The sequence below is a fragment of the Montipora foliosa genome, chromosome 5 (genome assembly GCF_036669935.1).
Source record: "Montipora foliosa isolate CH-2021 chromosome 5, ASM3666993v2, whole genome shotgun sequence".
In the NCBI taxonomy this organism is placed as follows: Eukaryota; Metazoa; Cnidaria; class Anthozoa; order Scleractinia; family Acroporidae; genus Montipora; species Montipora foliosa.
The window spans coordinates 42532819-42552818 of record NC_090873.1 but is presented as its reverse complement, the minus strand read 5'-3'; the positions used below and the strand labels follow the sequence as shown (position 1 = coordinate 42552818).

General features: G+C 40.0%; 2 protein-coding genes across 2 annotated transcripts in view; both read left to right on the top strand.

Moving 5' to 3' along the window:
* The window catches only part of LOC138004263 (adhesion G protein-coupled receptor L4-like), a 48660-nt gene extending 40398 nt beyond the window's left edge, over window positions 1–8262 (top strand). Inside the window, exons 18-21 of the mRNA XM_068850738.1 lie at window positions 568–650; window positions 1289–1409; window positions 3363–3404; window positions 6208–8262. Coding sequence (XP_068706839.1) covers window positions 568–650; window positions 1289–1409; window positions 3363–3404; window positions 6208–6393 — 432 coding nt within the window. The 3' untranslated portion in view covers window positions 6394–8262. The remainder of the gene's footprint in view (window positions 1–567; window positions 651–1288; window positions 1410–3362; window positions 3405–6207) is intronic.
* A 3945-nt stretch (window positions 8263–12207) lies between these two features.
* LOC138004261 (tribbles homolog 2-like) lies at window positions 12208–19041 on the top strand. Its single transcript, XM_068850736.1, has 2 exons — window positions 12208–13129; window positions 18354–19041. Exons 1-2 carry the CDS (start codon window positions 12609–12611, stop codon window positions 18817–18819), a joined length of 987 nt encoding a protein of 328 aa, XP_068706837.1. The 5' UTR covers window positions 12208–12608; the 3' UTR covers window positions 18820–19041.
* The last annotated feature ends 959 nt before the right edge of the window (window positions 19042–20000 follow it).

The window sequence follows — 20000 nt, the reverse complement described above, 5'->3', positions numbered from 1 at the left end:
TAAAATCAAGCAGGTTTGTTGGCTTTTGGGAAAATGCAAATTTCATCATCTATCGTCTGCTGAAAGTGCGTTGCTAAATCTCCCTAAAAAGCCAGGGCAAACGGCTTCCGCATCCGTTAGATATGTCGAAACCGTTTGCCATCCCCTTTCAATCGCGTTGAAACATGTTCAATCGAAGTTGAATCGATGTTTAAATTGAACTTTGTTTCAACAGCCATTCAACATTTCTCTTTCAACGTTGTTCCGTATGCGCGTGCGCACTAATCGCTAATCGGTCTCTCAACGACGTATCCATGTCCGTATCCATGGCAATAACTGCAGGCTGAATACCAGGCCTCTGGTGAAGGTTTGTTCGTTCAATTAAATGTTGATGATGTGTTGAAAACGTTTGCGGTCAACATCGTTCAACAGCGTTCAACAAAATCAAACGCCGGGTTGTTGAAGTAAACCTGTTGAAGCCGTTTAGCCGCTCGGCGTTAATGGCGATCAGATGAAGACTACACCGTATTATCCCCACTTTGAAAAACATCAAAACTACCTCTTTTTTCTCTTTTTTTTACTTTTCAGGTAAACGTGGCGATTTTGGCGCGCGTTATCAAGGAAATGACTTCAATTGAGCAAGTGAAGGACAACAATGCAGAACAACTGAGGTAAATCCAAAATATGAGATTCATCTGATCTCCAGGCTTTAAGTTAAATTTAAGTTAGAAACAAACATTCTAATAACGGAGATTTTAGGTATAAAAAATGGAGACTAGTAGGTTAGAATGACGACTCACTCATCATTTTCAATGTCTCTTATTACTACATAATAAAGTACAATGCCGCCAAATCCTGGAACACTCTTCCTCGTAAGTTACGCCATGATCAGTCTCTCACTAGTTTTAAACTGAGAGTAAAGAAACATCTAAATCATCTTAGTTAATTTTTCACCTTCATGAACTCTTCGAATGATTTTTAGCTTTCATTTATATATTTTATTTATTCATATTATTTTGTACAGATCTCCATTTAAACCAGCTACGCTGAACTGGAATTTCTGTATAAATGAATGTATATATATAAATAAATAAAATAAATAAATAAAATGATTGTATGTGAAAAACGTGTTGCATACGATTAAAATCACATGCACATTACATTACTATTTTTAAGGTATGCAATATGTTTTTCGGGTTTCGCGAATTTGAAAATGACGGGCGAGTCATTGAAAACAAACATTAGCAGTGAATTCACTTTGTTTTTTGGGTTTTTAATTTTCTTATCTATTGTTCTTTCCATTTTATAGGCTTGGTATCCGAGCATGCGTAGTGTTGATACCTCTCCTTGGAGTCACATGGCTATTTGGCCTTCTTTCGTCAACGCACAAGGCTTTCGTTTACATTTTCACCATCTTAAATACTACTCAGGTAAATTTGGATGAATAGCTACTTCCGCAGCTATCGCTCTTTTATCTAGGTTCTTCATGGTCAGTGTGTCTCTCTTGTGTGCGGGCTCTCAAATGTCATGCGCCTCAGATTTCAAGTTTTAAGATGTCTTTCATCCTTCTCACCTGCGCATTACACCATAAAACTTAAATAGAAGCACATGAAATCTGAGGCGCAGACCAGCGTGAAACATTGTCAATTCAGAACCTAGCATCCCGAGCGTTCTTGTAGTTCAATGGGTAGAGCATCCGGCGGGTGTTACGAAGGCGTAGGTTCGAATCCTGCGTAGGATTCTGGTTTTCTCAGTTGTCTTTTCTCCCGTTGCCAGGCAATTAGGGAGTTTATTTCTGACGGTTGAGCGTGCGAATAAGACAGAAATTGATATTTCTACGGCACGTGAACAGAAGGGTATGGGTACGATTGGTACAGGGCATGATGGGTATCAGGTTGTTTATAAAGTGCTAGTTCATCACGTGGTGAGCCATTCTAGGCCTGCAAAAGTCCGTGTAACTTTTGTTTCTTTTAAGGAATCGTTATTGTTTTGTAACTAGAGACCTTTTAACCCCGGAGGGATCATGGTACCGCATTGGTTCGGGGAATACGTTTCCAGTTTTTGTCCCTCGCGGGGGTTTTTCGATTTTTCGTATCCGGTGGTGTCACAGGGAATCTCTTTCCTGTAGATTGTTAGTTGTTGTTATAGTTTCGCGTGAAGGTGGTTCATGCCTGCTGCTGGTGCGAGGCCAAAAGAAACCAAAATAAACCTGCATTTGTCTGTGTAGTGAAGTTGAAATCAGTAATATTATTGGTTAAAAGAACCAAAATGATCGTGCTGCATGTGAGGCACACATTTTTGAACAATTTTCTCCCGTACTCGTCAAAAACTACTACGTGAAATGACCAAATTCAAGGTTTTGACCACAACGTGGACAAAATACAGTGAATCTTTCAGTCTCACTCTTTACTTCAAATCCGTCCATACTAATCCAGTTATAGGACACTTCGCCCATATTGTATAATATAATCAAGGTGGAATATTCATGAAATACTTAGAATAGCTCAAACTCATATTTTGAAGTGAAGTTTTCGTCGCCGTAGCCATCGTGGTTGACAGACGAGGTGACAGACGAAGAAATTACTTGTTTTAAAGAAAATACACATTTTTCAAATAATCACCTATGTAATAGTTCGACTAAAACAATTATTCACCTCAGGCTCGGTGAATATCGGTAAATAAAGACTTAGACTTCGTCTCGGTCTTTATTCACCGATATTCATTTGGAGCCTTGTCGTGAAGTTTTTTTCCATTTCAGACCACGTGATGTTATTCTAGGGAACACTTTCTTTCAAATGTCGTCTATGCGCGTCCATATGAATGCATAACTTATGCAAAAAACAAAAGGAACATTCCTTTAGGAACATCACGTGGTCTGAAATGGGACTCAAGAGGTCCATTTTTAACTAATTGGGAGGAACGTGAATCAAATCCAATCAAATGTTCATTGTTCGATTCCACGGGAAAAGCAGAGAACGGGGAAAAACCGCAAACTCTCAAAGCAGACTGAGTATACAATCAATAAACGCAGCCAATGTACCGACTCCGTATTTGGCATTCGAACACTAAAAGGATACGTGAAAGGGAAGAGGTCTCATCACTGCATTCACAGTGAAAACACTTATCGTCTCTTGCACGCGCCTTTTATGCTTAAAAATGAATGTCATTATAGATGCACTCCCAAATTGCTGTGTAGCATTTGCTACCTGTTTCTAGCAATAGGGTAAGTGTAAGGGTTAGAGCCCTTGTAGTAAGTAACCCGGGATTGTTGGATTATCAAAGCAAGCAAGCGCCCTAATCAATGCACCATTCTGCCTTCAATAAAGTGATTATTCTTTCGATTCAGTTCACATTCATTTATTTATTTATTATCGCGTTTGTAGGGTTTCTTCATTTTTCTCCTTCACTGTGTCAGAAACACTGAGGTAGGCATCTAGCATTAATTGCTTGATAAGCTTCATAACATTCATTTCCTGGGATCCATTTCTTCAAATGCCCAAGGATTTTCGGGGTCCTCAAGGGAATTTATGAAAGTAAGATCCTAAGCAGATACCTTTAGTTAAATGTTCTTGCCCGAAAATGGCTTCCTTTTGAAATTCAAATTAAGGATAGGTCACGTAACGTATATTGCCCCTGGTTTAAGTGCAGTGTTTTGTTTTGCTTTGTTTTTTTTTTGCACGACATAAATTTTGTTTTGTTAATGGAAAGTGGGTGCACATTCGATGTTAATTCTGTTTCGGTGATTTTTGCTTTGTTTTATACTAGTACAGCCTGCGGCGCAGGCGTCTTGGGAAAAGTGATCATGACTTACCTCAATTTTGCCTGCAGTCTATCCAACCGCCATGTTGGATGGATGTTGGGAGGTCCAGCCCACCGATTTGGTGGCAATTTATTCCTCTCTCCAATCTTCCTCCACTTCAGAAATTCAAGATGGTGGCCGTGAAACATTCCACAAAGTGTGACTTCTAAAAACGGTAAAGACTTGTTTCCATATCTCAAAGTGACCCTTGGACGTGAGGTGCCTGGGAATGAAATTAAATCACTGGAATCGTAATGCTAACAGTTAAGCCTAAATATTGTTTTAGGCCTAATTAGGCCTAAGGGTAGCATTTCTAAGGGGTTTGGGCTTTTCAACAGTTACATTATAACCTCAGTCTGCATTTTCAACATGATCTCCTCTCTAAATTAACGATTATCGTTAATTCCTAATTTGCATTGAATTTACTGTTATCGTTGATTTAGGACACTGTGTCCCAGGACTTGTGGTAGCAGAGAAAATAAGGAAATAAAAAATCATATCTGTGGATTGGATTTGAGCCCGGGGCTTTTACTCTATAGGAACCGCTTCTTTCCGTTTCACCACTGAGGATCAAGACACCGTACCCTCTAAAACACATTTATTTAAGTCTCCCATAGAATCTCGCTGCTGAAAAATTATTAGGCCTAACCGCCTAAGCTAGACTAATAATTTAATCCTAAGCTTTGATTTTTAAATGTTTAGCCTTGTCGTGAAGTTTGGAAACCGACATTTTGCACTGTTTGATGTTGTTTGTTGCCGAGCGATAATACAACATTATAAAATAGCGTTTAAAATGTTGTCCCCGAGCAACTGGCGGTGTGGCGGCCAAGTGGTTCGGTGACGGGTTAATAATGAACATTCCCAGGTTCGAGTCCTACGTCCATGCACTTGGGCCGTCTTTTAAAACATATCTGACCATTTCCCATAATCCATATCAAGCTTTCAGCGTTCGAAATTAACGATAATAGTAAATTCAGAGCAAATTAAGAATTAACGATAATCGTTAATGGGTTGGCATTTTACACTGACCGATTCCAGTGATTTAATTTCATTCCCAGGCAGCTCACGTCCAAGGGCACTTTGAGATATGGAAACAAGTCTTTACCTCTAAATACAACTTATTGCAAAATGGCTGCCATTTTAGTATTATTCTTTTGTTTGTTGGCCCTTTTGGCTTCGTTCAAGGTTGAATTTTACGTTTGAAAGCGAGACTGAAAGGGCCAGTTTGCAAGGAAACAAAAGAATACTAAAATGACGGCCATTTTGGAATAAGGTGTATACGCCTGCATGTATACGTATTGCAGGCTAATTCTAATAGAGCCATTTCGATAGGCTATATAATCTTGAGAGGCAGGACGCGCAGAGCAACTATTTGTGCCTTTTAAGTTATTGACTCGTGGATTTTGAAATCTTGCGCCTTCCATTCAGTGAAAATCCCAGTTTATAATTTCGAAAAATCCATGTGGCTAACAAAGATAGTGGCAGTGGAAATATCTTTATCAACTCCATGTAAATGTTACTTTTTTGTCAGTTTTGCACGGATAATCACATGATTTCGAGCGCAATTTGGAACAAATAGGCATCGGTAATTTTTTTTTTCAAAGACGGACAAAATTCGGGCTTGTGCAATAGGCCATTACCGAGTTCAAGGCTTTCTCCCCTTTCAAAGCGAGGCTAAGTGCGAAGATTTTCTTGGGAGAATTAGTTTTCATTCATATCAATGTAGAGTAGAACTAATAGACCATTTTACAGTTGTGGCTAACTTACCAGGCCTAGCAATGGAAGCGAGGCTGCCGGTGACCCTGTTTTGATACAAACCTTCATGCTTTTGTAATGTTAATATGGACTAATTAGCGTTACAACAACACAATTTACATGATAAAAGCAGTGAGGTCTGTATCAATGCAAGGTCACCGGCAGCCTCGCAGCCATTCATAGGCTTGGTCGCTGAGCAAACAACTGTAAAATGGCCTATTACCGTCACAATGACTTGGCACTTAGCCTCGCTTTGAAGAGGAGGTAGACATGAACTCGGAAATGGCATATTTGTAATCTTTGAAAGAAGTTACCAGTACTAGTGGTTATTTATTCTAAATTTGTACGAGAAAAATAATGTGATCACGCACTAATAGTATTCATGAAAAATGTTAAGATGACAATGTCATAATCAAGCAGAAGCAATGCACGCCTATCACGTAATCACGTGAAAATTGCGCCATCCAGGGGCTCGCACACGATTGGCTATCTGTGACTTTTTTTTATCATTGACCAATCAGAATGCTTGGGTTGTGTCCTCTTTTTGCACTGAATTACTTATTTTCTGCTTTGTGTTACGTCAAAACTTCTTACTCTTAATCAATCAGAACTGAGCAATTTTGTCATGTATATTATTAGCTTAGTAATTTCAGTTCCTGTATTATTTTTTATAGATCAGAGAAAGGCTGAAACGCAGACTCCGTGTCCTTGCTCCATTAATATTCACAGGCGGAAAAATAAGAACTTTTAAAAGAAGCTCCAACGTTAATGAATCCAGGGACTTGTCATTAAGGAAAATCAAAATCGCGCCAAGAAGTACAACGAACAAGAGTCCTGAAAATTTGACGGAAATTTGCTAAACATTTTTCAATCTCAACTTGGGAATCATTATGTATAAATTTTTCTTATGTATTTTCACCAATGCTTCGATGTTATGCTACGGCTCACAAATCGCGATTGTTTCACGATTGAGTCTAATTAGGAAGCTCGAGCCGTCGACAACTTACGGCAACGAGAACAAAAGCAACAATCACTTAACTTGAAGTATAGGAATCAGGAGCCTTTGATGGGCTCCTGGCATTTAATTAATCCAGCACAGGCTTCTAATTATAATTAAGGAGCGATATTTCACTAGCGAAGTACATTGTATCACAGAGCCGACGAACAACTGTTTCAACGGCACGAAGTAGGAGGCCGGAGGGCCTGGGATGAAAAACGAGCATGATGGGTAATGTGACGTGTATAAAAGTTGAGTTTGTCACGTGCTTAGTTAGCCAATCTAGGCGTGCATCAACCACTTTTAGATCTTTTAGGCTTCCAAAGTTTAAATTTATGTTTTAGTCTGTAAATAGACAGGGGCACCCAACGAATCTGTTCCTCACATTATCTGTTCCCCAGGGGAATCTTGCTGGCTGGCAAAAATACAGGTGTTTCGATTAGCTGGCTGGGAAATTTTGTTATTGATAGAGGTTTTGCCTGAGAATTGCTGACTTTTTCTAGCATTTCAACCCGAGCTGGCTGTAGAAACTCTGAATACTGAAGACGACTAAAAAAATAAAAATAAAAATAGAAAAAAAGAACCCCTTCCCTGTCCCAGAGAGTAGTCACAAACATACGACGGCTGGTCAGAGTGATTGCGCTTGCGGAAAAAACCTGTTTTGTCCCGGTTTTGTCGCTTTTGTTCAGTCGTTTTGGATAGAGGGATTTGAAAGCGCGCGGAATTCCTGGCTGGGAAATAAATTTGATCAGCTGGCTGGGAAACCAACCAATTTTATCTAGCTGGCTGGGAAATTTCTTGTGTGTCTTGCTGGGAAAAAGGAACAGATAATGTTTTCCCAGCAACACTGAAAAATACCTGAAAATGCCTTAATAATATTTATTTTCATTAACTGGGGTATAATAATACAATTTACAACAAATTGGTCGTTGGGTGCCCCTGAATAGATAGGTAGCCCTAAATTCCGGGAATTATTGGCTTTCGGGGCCGGGGAATACGCTTTCACTTTTTTCCCACTGGGGTATTTTGGTCTTTTAGTGTCGCTAGTTTGCATTTGAAATTCTTTTTTTTTGCTATGGAGTGTGAAATGTATGTATGCATAATTTGTAACAGTTAAGTGGTTCTTTGTTCGCCGAGGCCTTAAGTTAGCCAAAATAAACCTATCGGTCTATATTTACTGCTGTGTAGTCGGTAGCTGAAATGCTAAGCTAAGTCTGATTTTCCATGGGGGAGCAAGAAGCATATGCAATATAGCAACACACAAAAACGTGTTAACTAGTTGATGGATAAGTTGCTTGTTGTCCTCTAGCGCGTTGCCAAGCAACTAATGTATGATTCGTCAGTACACCTTCAACATAGTTGCATATAACTAGTTGTTGATTAGTGTCGTAACCAGCGGTGTCACTGAGTCTGCCTCGTGCACTGTTGCTTGTTCTTATGGCTGCGTCGCCAGTGAAACCAAGGCCACGAGCGATTTGAAGCTGAAGTGACCACGTTTTGAAGTCCCCTGGTTAAAGGGAACGAACTTTTAGTTAATTCTCTCTCTACATTACTACTGTACTCCCCTCCATGCCAATTTAAATTATAGACAGCATATGCAAATTTTTAGATTCGAAAACAACTTAGAACAATTGCTTATTATTTTAAAATGAGGTCTTTCTCCACTTTAACAACGAGGAAGTCTACGAAAACCGCATAAGACACTGGATTCAATAAACAAAATCAACGCACCTCTGCGGTTTGTTTCTCATTTTGGCACATTTCTTTTGACGTCCCTTACCAGACAATGACGTGAAATTACCAAATTGAGCGTTCCTTGGATGACGTGAATGCTCGACGATGATTTTTTCCCTTCCGTGCTAAAACAAGTCACTTCTGTATGGCAGTATAATACGTTAATACGAGTTGGAATAATAATATTCACGCGAATATTAATTTCTTGTAGCTTGAAAATCGTCGTCGCGTGAAGTCCACAGGCAATGTCGACGATAATGGCGCAGTGGTGAGAGCACTCGTCTCCCACCAATGTGGCCCAGGTTCTATTCCCAGCCTCGGCGTCATATGTGGGTTGAGTTTGTTGGTTCTCTACTCTGCACCGAGAGGTTTTCTCCGGATACTCCGGTTTCTCCCCTCCTCAAAAACCAACAGTTGACTTGATTTGTGTTAATTGTTAATTTCAATTTACAGTGTCCCCAATTAGTGCTTCAGCGCTAGAACGTCTCGACACCTAAATAAAGTTCCTTTCCTTTCTTTCCTCGTGAAATTTTATAGAGATTAACGTTTTAAAATCTCTTTCTTGGTTGGATTGATTTAAAGGTATCACTATGTGGACTCTTGGTGTCACTTGATTTTATTATCCTCGTTAAAAAAGAACGCCTTGGGTGAATCTAATAAATATTGTCTCTTATTGGTTATTTCACATTCTAAAACTAGGGTAAACAGAAGGTATGTTAGTAGTAAGGTTTCTTTTCTGAAAGGACCTCGAAATGGTACAAACACAAAGAAGAAGGTGTCATGGAGAAAAATGAATATAATACCGGTATCTTGTGGGATTGTACGGAATTCTGATGTGTGATTTGAAACTATTTGATGATTAATTAATGCTCCTAGGCCAGACATTGCAGTCGTTTACAAAACGAATAGAGAGACAACCCTCATAGATGTAGCCAAGCCCGGGGAAGCACGTCGAGTAAGGGATAAAGAATGAAGGGGGTAGTTTGTAAAGAAACTGTGGTGCTGCGTCGGTGGGGAAGTAGTATACAAAAATTTGGTTTATCAACAGAGTTGATAATGTAAATTGGCCACCGTACAGAGATTCTAAAAGCTAACGCTCGAAACGTCAGCTTTAGAATCTCTGTACGGTGGCCAATTTACATTATCAATTCCGTTGATAAACCAAATTTTTATAAGGGATAAAGAACTTGGAAAGGTTGAGAAGTACAATCCCCTGAAAGATGAAATAGCGCGGCGAAAGTGGGCGATGAAGAAGGCAACGTACAGCCATTCCATTAGTTGTAGGGGCATCGGATAACAACCGGATTAGAGAAGTTCGTTGAAGATATTGGAATTGATATGAGGATAGAACATGCTCAGAAAGCAATCTTATCAATGTGGGGACAGCGAGAATTTTGAGACTTGTGCTTGATGTTGAGCACCATGGATGAAGATCCTGTAGACCTCTGACAGCAGGCTGTTTTCCGCGCTTTCACAATACGCAGTAGCTGGAGTAGCTCTGAGATGTAAGACATCAAACATAATGATCATAATAATAATAATAATAATAATAATAATGATGATGATGATGATGATGATGATGATGAATATGACAAAATGACTACACAGTGAATCAAATATTGGACAAACCGGCTTACTATCACTCGGACGAGGAAACATTTTTGACGAAGAATATGGATCTGTCACATATGGTCTAGTGGCCGACATTTCCCTCCCTCGCTACCTGTCGAAGGTGAATTCAGTTCAGTGAATTGAAGCTATTATGTTAGCGTTGTGAATAGGTGCGCGTCGATCATCAAAGTATTTGGATAATAAATGACACATTATTGATTAGTTCGATTAGTGCCATACACTACTAGAACAGTTCTTGTAATTAATTATTTTTTGTCTATTGTTTTTCTCTAGCTACCGCTCATTACTCCATATATTTTTAGCACTTTTTACATTATTGATTAATGACAATAAAAATGATATCTTGTTCATTGAAACTATGCAAAAGCTGAGCAAGATTAGGTCTTTATTATTATTATTATTATTATTATTATTATTATTATTATTATTATTATTATTATTATTATTATTATTATTATTATTATTATTATCGTCTGCCGCTTATTTCTTGTGCTTGGGCTGCTTCTAGTGAAACCGCGCACCGGTGCTCAGTTGGTTGAGCACCGGGCTGTTACGCGGGAGGTCGTGAGTTCAACTCCGGCCAGACCAACACTCAGGGTCTTTAAACAACTGAGGAGAAAGTTCTGCCTTTGTAATTACATCTGCAAATGTTTAGATTCTCTATTCTTCTCGGATAAGGACGATAAGCCGGAGGTCCCGTCTCACAACCCTTCGATGTTCACAATCCTGTGGGACGTAAAAGAACCCGCACACTTGTCGTAAAGAGTATAGGGCGTCAGTGTAGTTCCCGGTGTGGTGGTCTGTCTTCTGTGGTGTATCCTGGTGGTTAACCTCGAAGGGGACCTATGTCCTATTGTTAATTTCACCATGTATGTATTCATACTCAATCAGTAAATAAATAAATGAAATCGCCACGGAAATCAGCGTTAATCATTGTACCACGCCACCTCCATTTGATGACTCAATAACATTGCATTTCCGTCGTTTTCGTGTTTCAGTAACACCCACACCACACGAACAGCAAAGCCCGGCCAGCACCGATGTTAATTAAGCTCATCGGAACTGAGAGTTCTATAATAAAGCTCCTTTTTAGATCTATCTGCTGTTTTTTTAACTTTCAATTTAAAAAAAATCGTTCAGTTCTATTTCGTGAGAACATCATGGTGCCTTTCGGACAGTTGTTTCAATAGTAAGCCACTGATAGAAGAGTTTGAAGAAAAAGTATTCCGTCGCTTTTCACGGAAAAGGCAGCCAAAAGCAAGAACAGTCGACTATGCAGATTCGCTTTGTTAAAAATTAAACTTATATATCTCGTGAGGTTTCGAGAACCGAAAGTCCTCGAGCCACTTTGCAATCAGCAAGTCGTCCTTTTTGGCTCATAAAGCAAAGTGATATCCACAATTTCAATATCGCTTGGAAGCTGAAAAAGTTAAAAGATAAATAAATTCCTTCGGGTACGCGTTAGAGCAAACCGAATGAGGTAGACATTGCGTATATTTGTGACAGTTGCCTTGGCAACACTGGGAGTTCACAATCGAAAACTACCAGTCTATGAATGCAACGGACGATCTTCAACAATACTCGATGATATCAAGTAAAAGGGAAGCCAACAGCTGTTAATCATTGAAATGAAGATTTCAAAAACTATGTTTGTGTAAATGCCTTTCGTTTTTATTGCTTTTTTCGGGAGAAAAATCTAGAAAATGGACAAAGATATTGCATAACTTTTGGTCACGATTTGCTGACATGGTCGCTTTTGAGATGATGAAAGGTTTAAATGCGAAAGGATTTTCATTTTAAGAAAACGAGGATTAAAAGTCTAACTTGTGAAATCCTGTGGGCTCTTTATTCTGATTATTCATTTTGCTATATTGTTCTGTGACTTCCGACCTAAACACGTCGAAGATGTGACTCGTCATGACAAAAATTTTCTTTGCTCACGCACGAATCCTGTGACTGGCTGAGTCATACAGGAGTGAATCAGATGATGCGTAAAAATCTTAACATAATAAATGTGTTACTAAGTCCTCCTTAAGAATCGTTCGTAAGATTCTTTTTTCGGCTCGCCTTTTTCAGGTTAATCATACAATTTATTGACCACCTGATGTGTTTTGTATAAAATGCGTTGCCGCACGAATATGCAAATTTTTGAAGGAAGCGAGTGAATGGACCGGAAGACTGTCGTTTCTAATCAAACAGAAGCGCTGTAGATTTCAACCAATCAGATACCCCGTATTACATCAGATGACCTGACTGGTGACGAAATATTTCCAAATATGGACAGGTGGGTCTGCGCGGACCTCGCAACACTGAACCCTTCATTGCGTCAGATAGGATCGATGTGCTTCCATATCTAAATCTTCGTGTGAAGCGAAACCGTCAAATTTAGTTGAGTATTGCACCATAATGGCACTCGTCTTCTGCCTTGCTTGTTAAGAGGAAGGCCAGTGGGGCCTTCCCGTGACTGAATCGTTCTTTGACGGTAGAATTGGAGCGATACGAAGGGATTTCTTTCGAAATTTTTCTCGCTTTGTCAGCTGACTTACGCCATCGCATCGCCACTTTAGTGCAACGTCATAGATCTTACTTGGCAGAAACGGAATACACGTTAACACTTTCACGGACGTATTTTGCTGGTTTGGTTGCCTCGATATCTCTTGGTTCATTGTACGAGGAAGCAATTTCGTCTATAACGAAATTTCGTTGGTTTCAATGAACTCTTCGTCGATTCGTTACCATCCTTATCAGCGCAATGCATCCAAAACAAATATTGAATCTACGCCATTACCAAACTTGACTATAACGCATCAAGCAACGAAGCGAACAAATGATTTACCACAAATATGCAAGGTTGGAAAATACCTTTTATTGGAAAGACCGGGTGGAAGTTCACTTTACAAAGCGGTAGATACCGAAGCGAGAACAGAACTTGCTTGCAAGATAATAGACGTGAACAAATTTCGGGAAACTCTTGCTCCTATGTTTCATCTGCCACCTCACGATGGTATCAATAAGATTATTGAAATCTTGGTCAGTGACTCATACGCCTATGTATGTTTTGAAAGATCCTTTGGGGATTTACATTCGTACGTTCGAACGAAGCGTAGATTAAAAGAGGAGGAAGCGAGCAAACTGTTTTATCAGATCGTCACTTCTGTTGCACATTGTCACGAATCGGGTGTTGTCTTACGCGATCTCAAACTGAGGAAATTTGTGTTTCAAAACTCGGAGAGGTAAGCATGTTTTTTTTTTCTGCAACATACTAGAAATTCAGACATTTATATATGTATATCGCACAGTTCCTTGTGTTATTTCCATGCGGTTTTAGCAAAATCTATTCAGTATTGTTCAGTTGTCTCCTCGTGGCGTAAATTGTGTGAGTTTCGTAGCGTGGCTTGTGAACGGGTAGTCACACATTTGTTGTGGTGGGGAATCTCTTAGCTACGGACGCCTAAATTTTAGATTTTGTTCTTTCCCGGCCTATGAAGACAACTTCGTCTTCCTCAGGGGATGAAGTTAAACATGACCGTGACAAATTGAGCTGAAAGCTCGCTTGAATTTTTTGTCATGACAATAACAAAACCTTGTTCTCGTGTTTTAGTTGATTTCCGGTTCAATCGTTCAGTAGGCACCTGCAGAAGGAATGTTCAAAATCCTCTGTGTTCCAGAATCCATAACTTAAGCAACAAATAATAGAAGAAAAAGGCATCAATTTGGGAAAACTGTCGAAAACTGAAATCGAAAGCAGAGAGGCAACGTGGAAATTATGATAATTTTGTGTAGGCCGTTCTTTCTGCCATGCTAATATTGTTCTTCATTTGAGTTTTTGTCTTATGTGCTGACGCTCCGTGTTTTCTGTGGTTTTTTTGTGGGTTAAATCTAAAATAACCGTTCTTGCCCCTTCCGATATTTGATAAAAATTTACTCATCAATGAATCCCCCCGCAATCTTTTCTTGTCCGTTCCCGGAAATGGCCTATGTCTTTGGCGCGAAATTTTAATCTTCATTTTAGTAGCTTACCGAAACATATGGGCTTATCCTGAGAAGGAAATGCAATTAGTTTCATTTGAGTTCACAAGGAATGTGTCAAAATCCACAGGCCAATTTCAGTTTTCGATGGGACGATGTGTGGTAGGTTTGAGTCTTTGCTAGATGAAGTCATGTCCCACGTGGCAAAACGTTGCAAGTTTGTCAAGCCGGTGTAGCCACGTGGATTCTCCACGGCTTCATTGTGCTTGGCCGTTAATTTGGAGAACAGCGCATTTCTTGTAGCAAACAATGAAATCGCACTCTTTTATCTTTAAAACGTATGGCGTGTCCGGTTTATTGCACTTTGTCTCAGAGTTTTCAAAAGATCATCGATCCCGTTTTATTTCTTTGAATTGTAGCCGAGAAGGGAATTGACAAGTCGCAAAGCGCAAATTTCGGCAAAAGTCGGCACGTTGGAAGATACTTACCCTTCAACATTCAAAATGTTTAATTCTGTTTTGTATGGTAAATACTTCATTAGAAGGAGTAAAGATTTGCCCATTGCTAAATCAAATGCTTTCTAAAACGGGCAATTTGAGAATATTGATTTTTATTTACAGTGTAGAATGTATGTCCTGGAGAACTTGAGGCTGTTTTACCTACAAAATCTGTCACTTTGATTTATCCGAGCTGTTACATTTTTAATTTTTTTTTTATTTCTTCCGTTTCTTTGAGATTTTTTCTGTTGACTTTTGTGATAATTGGCCTCATTTAACTCTGTCCAATGGCCGGAAAATGATAACAGGAAAGTGGATTTGAAATACAGCTGTTCCAAAAAGCTTCAAATTTCCGTATAGCTGGAAAACAAAGCCGAAAATTATGCTTTCAAACTGAAAGCGTCCATTCTTTTTTCAATTGATTCCACTTTAGTCGGTGTTTGCTAGATGTACATGTAACATTAGGTTTCTTCGAGTAGCTTGAAGTAATTTCCCATTTTTATCTTCGTTTTTGCGTAGCTAAATTGTAATGTACGAGATTTGTTTATTCTTCCGTATCGAGCGGAGTAATAAACGTTTGTCAAGATAACCTAAACCTGGTTCAACATGTGGAGCAGATGTTAAAATTTGATCTGAAATTTTCATCCAGGATTGAAAGACAACAAAAACAAAGGTTGTCTTAGGCTCAAATCCCTGCCCAAGGAATCCATTTGGCTAGATATTCAAATTCATTTTTTCCATTGACTTTGCTTCACTTACTGAGCTTTTCCATAAACATGACCAACTCGCATTTTTTTGAGGCTGTAAAAGCGATGAAAACAAATATGAGAATGGCTTTGTTTTCTACATGTACTCAGTGTAAGGACATTATGGCCTTTAGTGGACAATGAAATTGAGATGGATCTTTTACACCGAAATTGTTAGGTTGTGTTATTGTTGACAGCTTTGAACAGTTAAAAGTGGTCGCATTTTCTTTAAGCAACACTGAATGCCATTCATTTGAATGAAACGAACATTGCACGTGCTTTTACGGCGAAACACGTGGCCCTACCCAAGGCATGTCCATAAAGTAACAAACTGAGCAGCACTTTTCGGATGTGTTTCACGTAAAAGTGCTCGTTGAATTTCACGAATGCCAATCAATAATCCTTAATGAACGACTGGCCTCCATATGTTCCCATTTGTTACGGTACGTTCCGGTTTCGGCCTTTGTGTCGCCCTTTTTGCGCTTTTTGTTTCTCAGGGTCCGTCGAAAAACCGCGAACCAGTCACAGTGGTAACGATGAGAAGTTAAATAGAAGCAGAAGTGTGGCAGAGAAATGTGAAAATACGTTCGGTTTCTTCAAAAGATCATCTCGACCTTCCTTAGTTTCGGGTGGGTTTAGTTCTCCAACAGGACCGACGTATGCACGTGGGTCGCCGTGGCCCACTGTCGTGCTCGACTCTTTCTTTGTTTGATTCCCTCCCCTTGTTGTCTCTATGCTTTTAGCTTTAATTGCCCAATCGAACTTTCGAGACGCCTTAAATTGAACGCTCAAAGACAAGCTCCCGTTTCGTAGGCTTATCTTGCCCACGCAGGAGAGATTTAAATAGCAGACAACGACACCATCCAGTTGGTCTCAACTGATTTTGTGGAAACGCAGTTGAAGTAAATAATGAGGATGATAGATTGACCGTTGTATGCTCGCGTTTTCTTCAAAACGTCCATTTTTACGCTGTTTTGTTGAAGACGGTGAAGAAATACATTGAAATGCCTTCCGCAGCGAATCTCGCATTTTCCGTTTTAAAATGCATGCCTGTGCAAGTGCAGCGCGCCTTATACACTCGTTAAAAGCTAGATGTCATCGCAATTCAATAAAGCTCGCACTAAGGAACTTACATGTGGAGACGAGAATGCCTCTAAACCAGTCGTTGGAAATCTTTTTTCATAAATTGTTTTGCCGTCCTATGAAAGCATCACAAAGGTAGAATTGTCGACAACGATATGACACAATGGTAATTTTTTGTCTCTTCGGCCTTCTCTGCCCCCATCGCAGCTAATAAGTCATTTCATGGACACTTCGGCCAAACTTTCTTCTCTGAACTAACCGCAAATTTCTTTCTTAGGCGCGAGGTGATATTTGTTTTTTTTCTGCGCCCCTTCGTTTCCGCGCGTGGGAAGTGGCAACGACTATAGACAGATTTTGTATCGCGTTTTTTGTGAACTGGAAATGGCAGGCTACTTATCGTTGTCACAAATGCGTGAAGATTGCCTTATTCTAGCCTGCCTCGCACCTTGATTAGTTTCTCGATACCTGAGGCAAGAAATGAGCTGACATAACCCAAGTTTCAGTTGGCCTTTTCGCTGGAAACGTGACGCGAATCTCTCAGCGAAAGCTTGATGTGAATACAACTTCGCTTCCGGCGTTCAAGAAAACTTTTGGATAAGTCCAAACCTCCAAACCGTTCTTCGTGTTAAGTGTGGAGAAAGTTTCTAGCAAGTAATTCCTTAGGAATGAAGTAAACATGGTTTTTTTTAAAAGAATATATCAAATTCAGTGTATTTGGGCAACGAAATGAACATGAAAATAATGAAAGAGAGGAAGATTATCGCATTTAGATAAGCAACTGCTAGCATTAAAATTCTCAGACTTAATGCGATTCGAACAGCGATGATATTTCTAAATTTCATTCAAGTAAGAGGCTCGGCCTGAAGCGAGGGGTTATGTTATTTATTCCCGCGTGCGTTACTCGAGGGCGCAGCCCGAGGGAAACGCACAAGGGGAATAAATCACATAACCACAAGCTGAAGGCAGATGAACGGCTTATTTTTACATTGGCGAGGATTCCTCAAGGGTGCAAAATACACTGAAGAAAAATGCCTCTATTGTTCATCTTTATTTTGTTTTTCAACACTCCATGCTGGCACTGATGGGATTCACATGTTTCTCGGCTTTTTAATTATGTTTAGTTTTTAAAGTCGCATTTCGAATTAGTGGTTCGTCTGTTTCTTAGTGAATGCTACTAGGAACAGGCTAGCCATGTTGAGCGATTCAGAGTCAGAACTGTTTATTACTCAAAGTAGTTTTAGTGGCAGCACCTCAATTGAGCTTTCGGGAAACAACTTTGAATCTTTATTTGCGGGTGCAGACAACGAGAAAGCAGTTGACAATTTCAATTTACGCACCGAGGATCTTTTGACCGACCTTTTTACAGATAAAGAAGATTCCGGCCGAGGGATCACTACTGTAACCGATTTTTCGGGGGCCTCAGTGGAAAGCGATGAACCACCGACTAAGAAAATCCGCGAACGTGCTCCAAAAGAAAACACTGCTCAGTTCAATTTTAGAAATTGTCGAGTCGTATTTAATATTTCCAAAAAACATTTGTAAATTTGTTCTTCATGAAAAGCTAATTTAAATGCGAGGGGATTATGTATTAATATGGAGGGGGAAAATTCACTTATCCCCCTTGCATATTAACACACAATCCCTCGCATTTAAATTAGCTATGCATTAGCCCCGCTCTTCCCTTCAAACAATCAAAGCCGCACCCGGCTTTTCAGACAGTTGATTTGGGGCTTATGTAATATATTCCCCCGAAAAGAACAAAGGAATCCGAGCTCATGTAAAAATAAGTAAGCGGATAGCATTTTTTTCCACGGTCATGTGCTTGTGTCCCCACATATCCTCAGATTTTTGCTTCTGGGGTTGTTTCCAGTTAAGAAAGGCGGAGGAATGTACTTGAAAGATTTTAGGACATAAAAGGCGATTGGGTTTCCGAATTACAGTCCTTTTAGTGTGGCTTATGTTGTTTTTGCGCCTGATTTCTAGTAATTCGAGACATTTGATAGGTCAGCAGCGTAATGTAAAGTATTTCTTTGACTTCAATCTCGTAGAAACAAGTTTTAGAAATACTTGGAATGAGGGATTCGCGAAGAGGAGTTTTCGGACTGCTCTCGGTAACCGACTGTCCTTTACCCGTCTTTTAACCATCATTTCTTAAATTTCAGAACAAGTGTTAAACTCGAAGGCTTGGAAGACGCTTTCCTTCTCGACGGTCCAGATGATACGCTTGAAGACAAACACGGCTGCCCTGCGTATGTTAGCCCGGAGATCTTGCAAGCCAGTGGTGGGTATTCCGGCAAAGCGGCGGACGTTTGGAGCCTTGGTGTCATGCTGTACACCATGCTAGTAGGTCGATACCCGTTTCACGATACGGAGCCCAGTGTTCTTTTCACCAAGATAAGGCGCGGCCATTTTACGATACCAGACACTATTTCTTCCAAAGCGAAGTGCCTCATTCGCTCAATGATGCGACGTGAACCGACGGAAAGACTCTCCGCGCGAGAAATTCTCGAGCATCCCTGGTTTGTCTCAAGTTTTCATATCACCAGCCCGTGTAAAATAGATCAAAAACTAGCAGACCAGACGGTACCCGATCTCGCGTCAGATGATACTCCATCATTTTTTGTTTGAGCGTGTCGCATTTAATTCAAACAATTATTTAATTTATGTACATATATGCAGCTTTCTCATGACTTTGAAGACGAAAAGCTAGCAAAGAGTATTTCAGATTTTATAAGCTTAATTTTAACCTTGCAAAATTTTCGCTAGATTTCGGACAACGAAGGTGCCTCTTCTTTCATCCACGATCGTGTGAAGCAAACGTGTGGAGCTTTTGCAAGAGGAACTTCTCATTGTCGAGTATAATTTTGAAATTTTTTTTACATTTTTTGCTGATTTTGAATTATCTTGCGAAAAGTTTGCCGGAGACGTGTTTTTTTGTGTGTGTTACAGATTACAGAGAGCATGTTTGTTATACCGAGTTTCGCCCCGTATTATATGCTGAACCACTGTCGGGAGACAGTCTAGGGCTCTGAGCGTAAAAACTAACAGTGGGAGAAGAATCCAATATTTTCTTTGCTGCAGTCATGGTTAATTGTTGTGAATAAAGGTTGAGAAAAGTGAGTTTTTATTTGCCTTGTCTTAATTCTCGTTTTTGGCAAACTTGAGTGCAAAATGCAGAAGGTGTAAGCAAGGTCGCACAACAGCAGCGAGCACCGATTACAGTAGTCCAGTAGATAAGACTTCCTGCTCTACTCTCTTCGAATAGACTGCATAACAGGTGCTTGTCAGCCAACATCAAAAATACCGTAATACTCTTTGTTTGTCCCTCAAAATTTAGCATAAGCATTGTTTTTATTTTCTTCTGGGACTCATAATGGTCCCAAGAGAAACTGGAAACACCGCTTTGTAGCTAAAGTGTGGGAGGCACAAACAGGGTATGATGGTTAATTATTTAATATTGTCTAATTTAGCCGAGCGCCCCCCTCCCCCGACAAGCGCGAGTCGAGCGATCGCGGAGCGAGGAGACGAGGAGAAGAAAAAAAATAAAGGCGACCCGCAAACGAGGAAAACCGGTTTCACGAAATGTTTCCTCAGCGCGCAAACGAGGAAACATTTGCTGAGGGGAAAACAAGATGGTGCCTGAGCAAATTCACAAACAATTTTTGCTTCCGGGAAGCAAATTTTTGCTCCGGCAAAGAATGTTGCCTAGGGCCGCAAACGGGGAAACATTTGTGCTTCAGTAACATTGTTTCACACGTTTTGGCCATGCGGGCGACCTTCAGTTTTTCCCTGCCTCTCGCGCTTCGCGC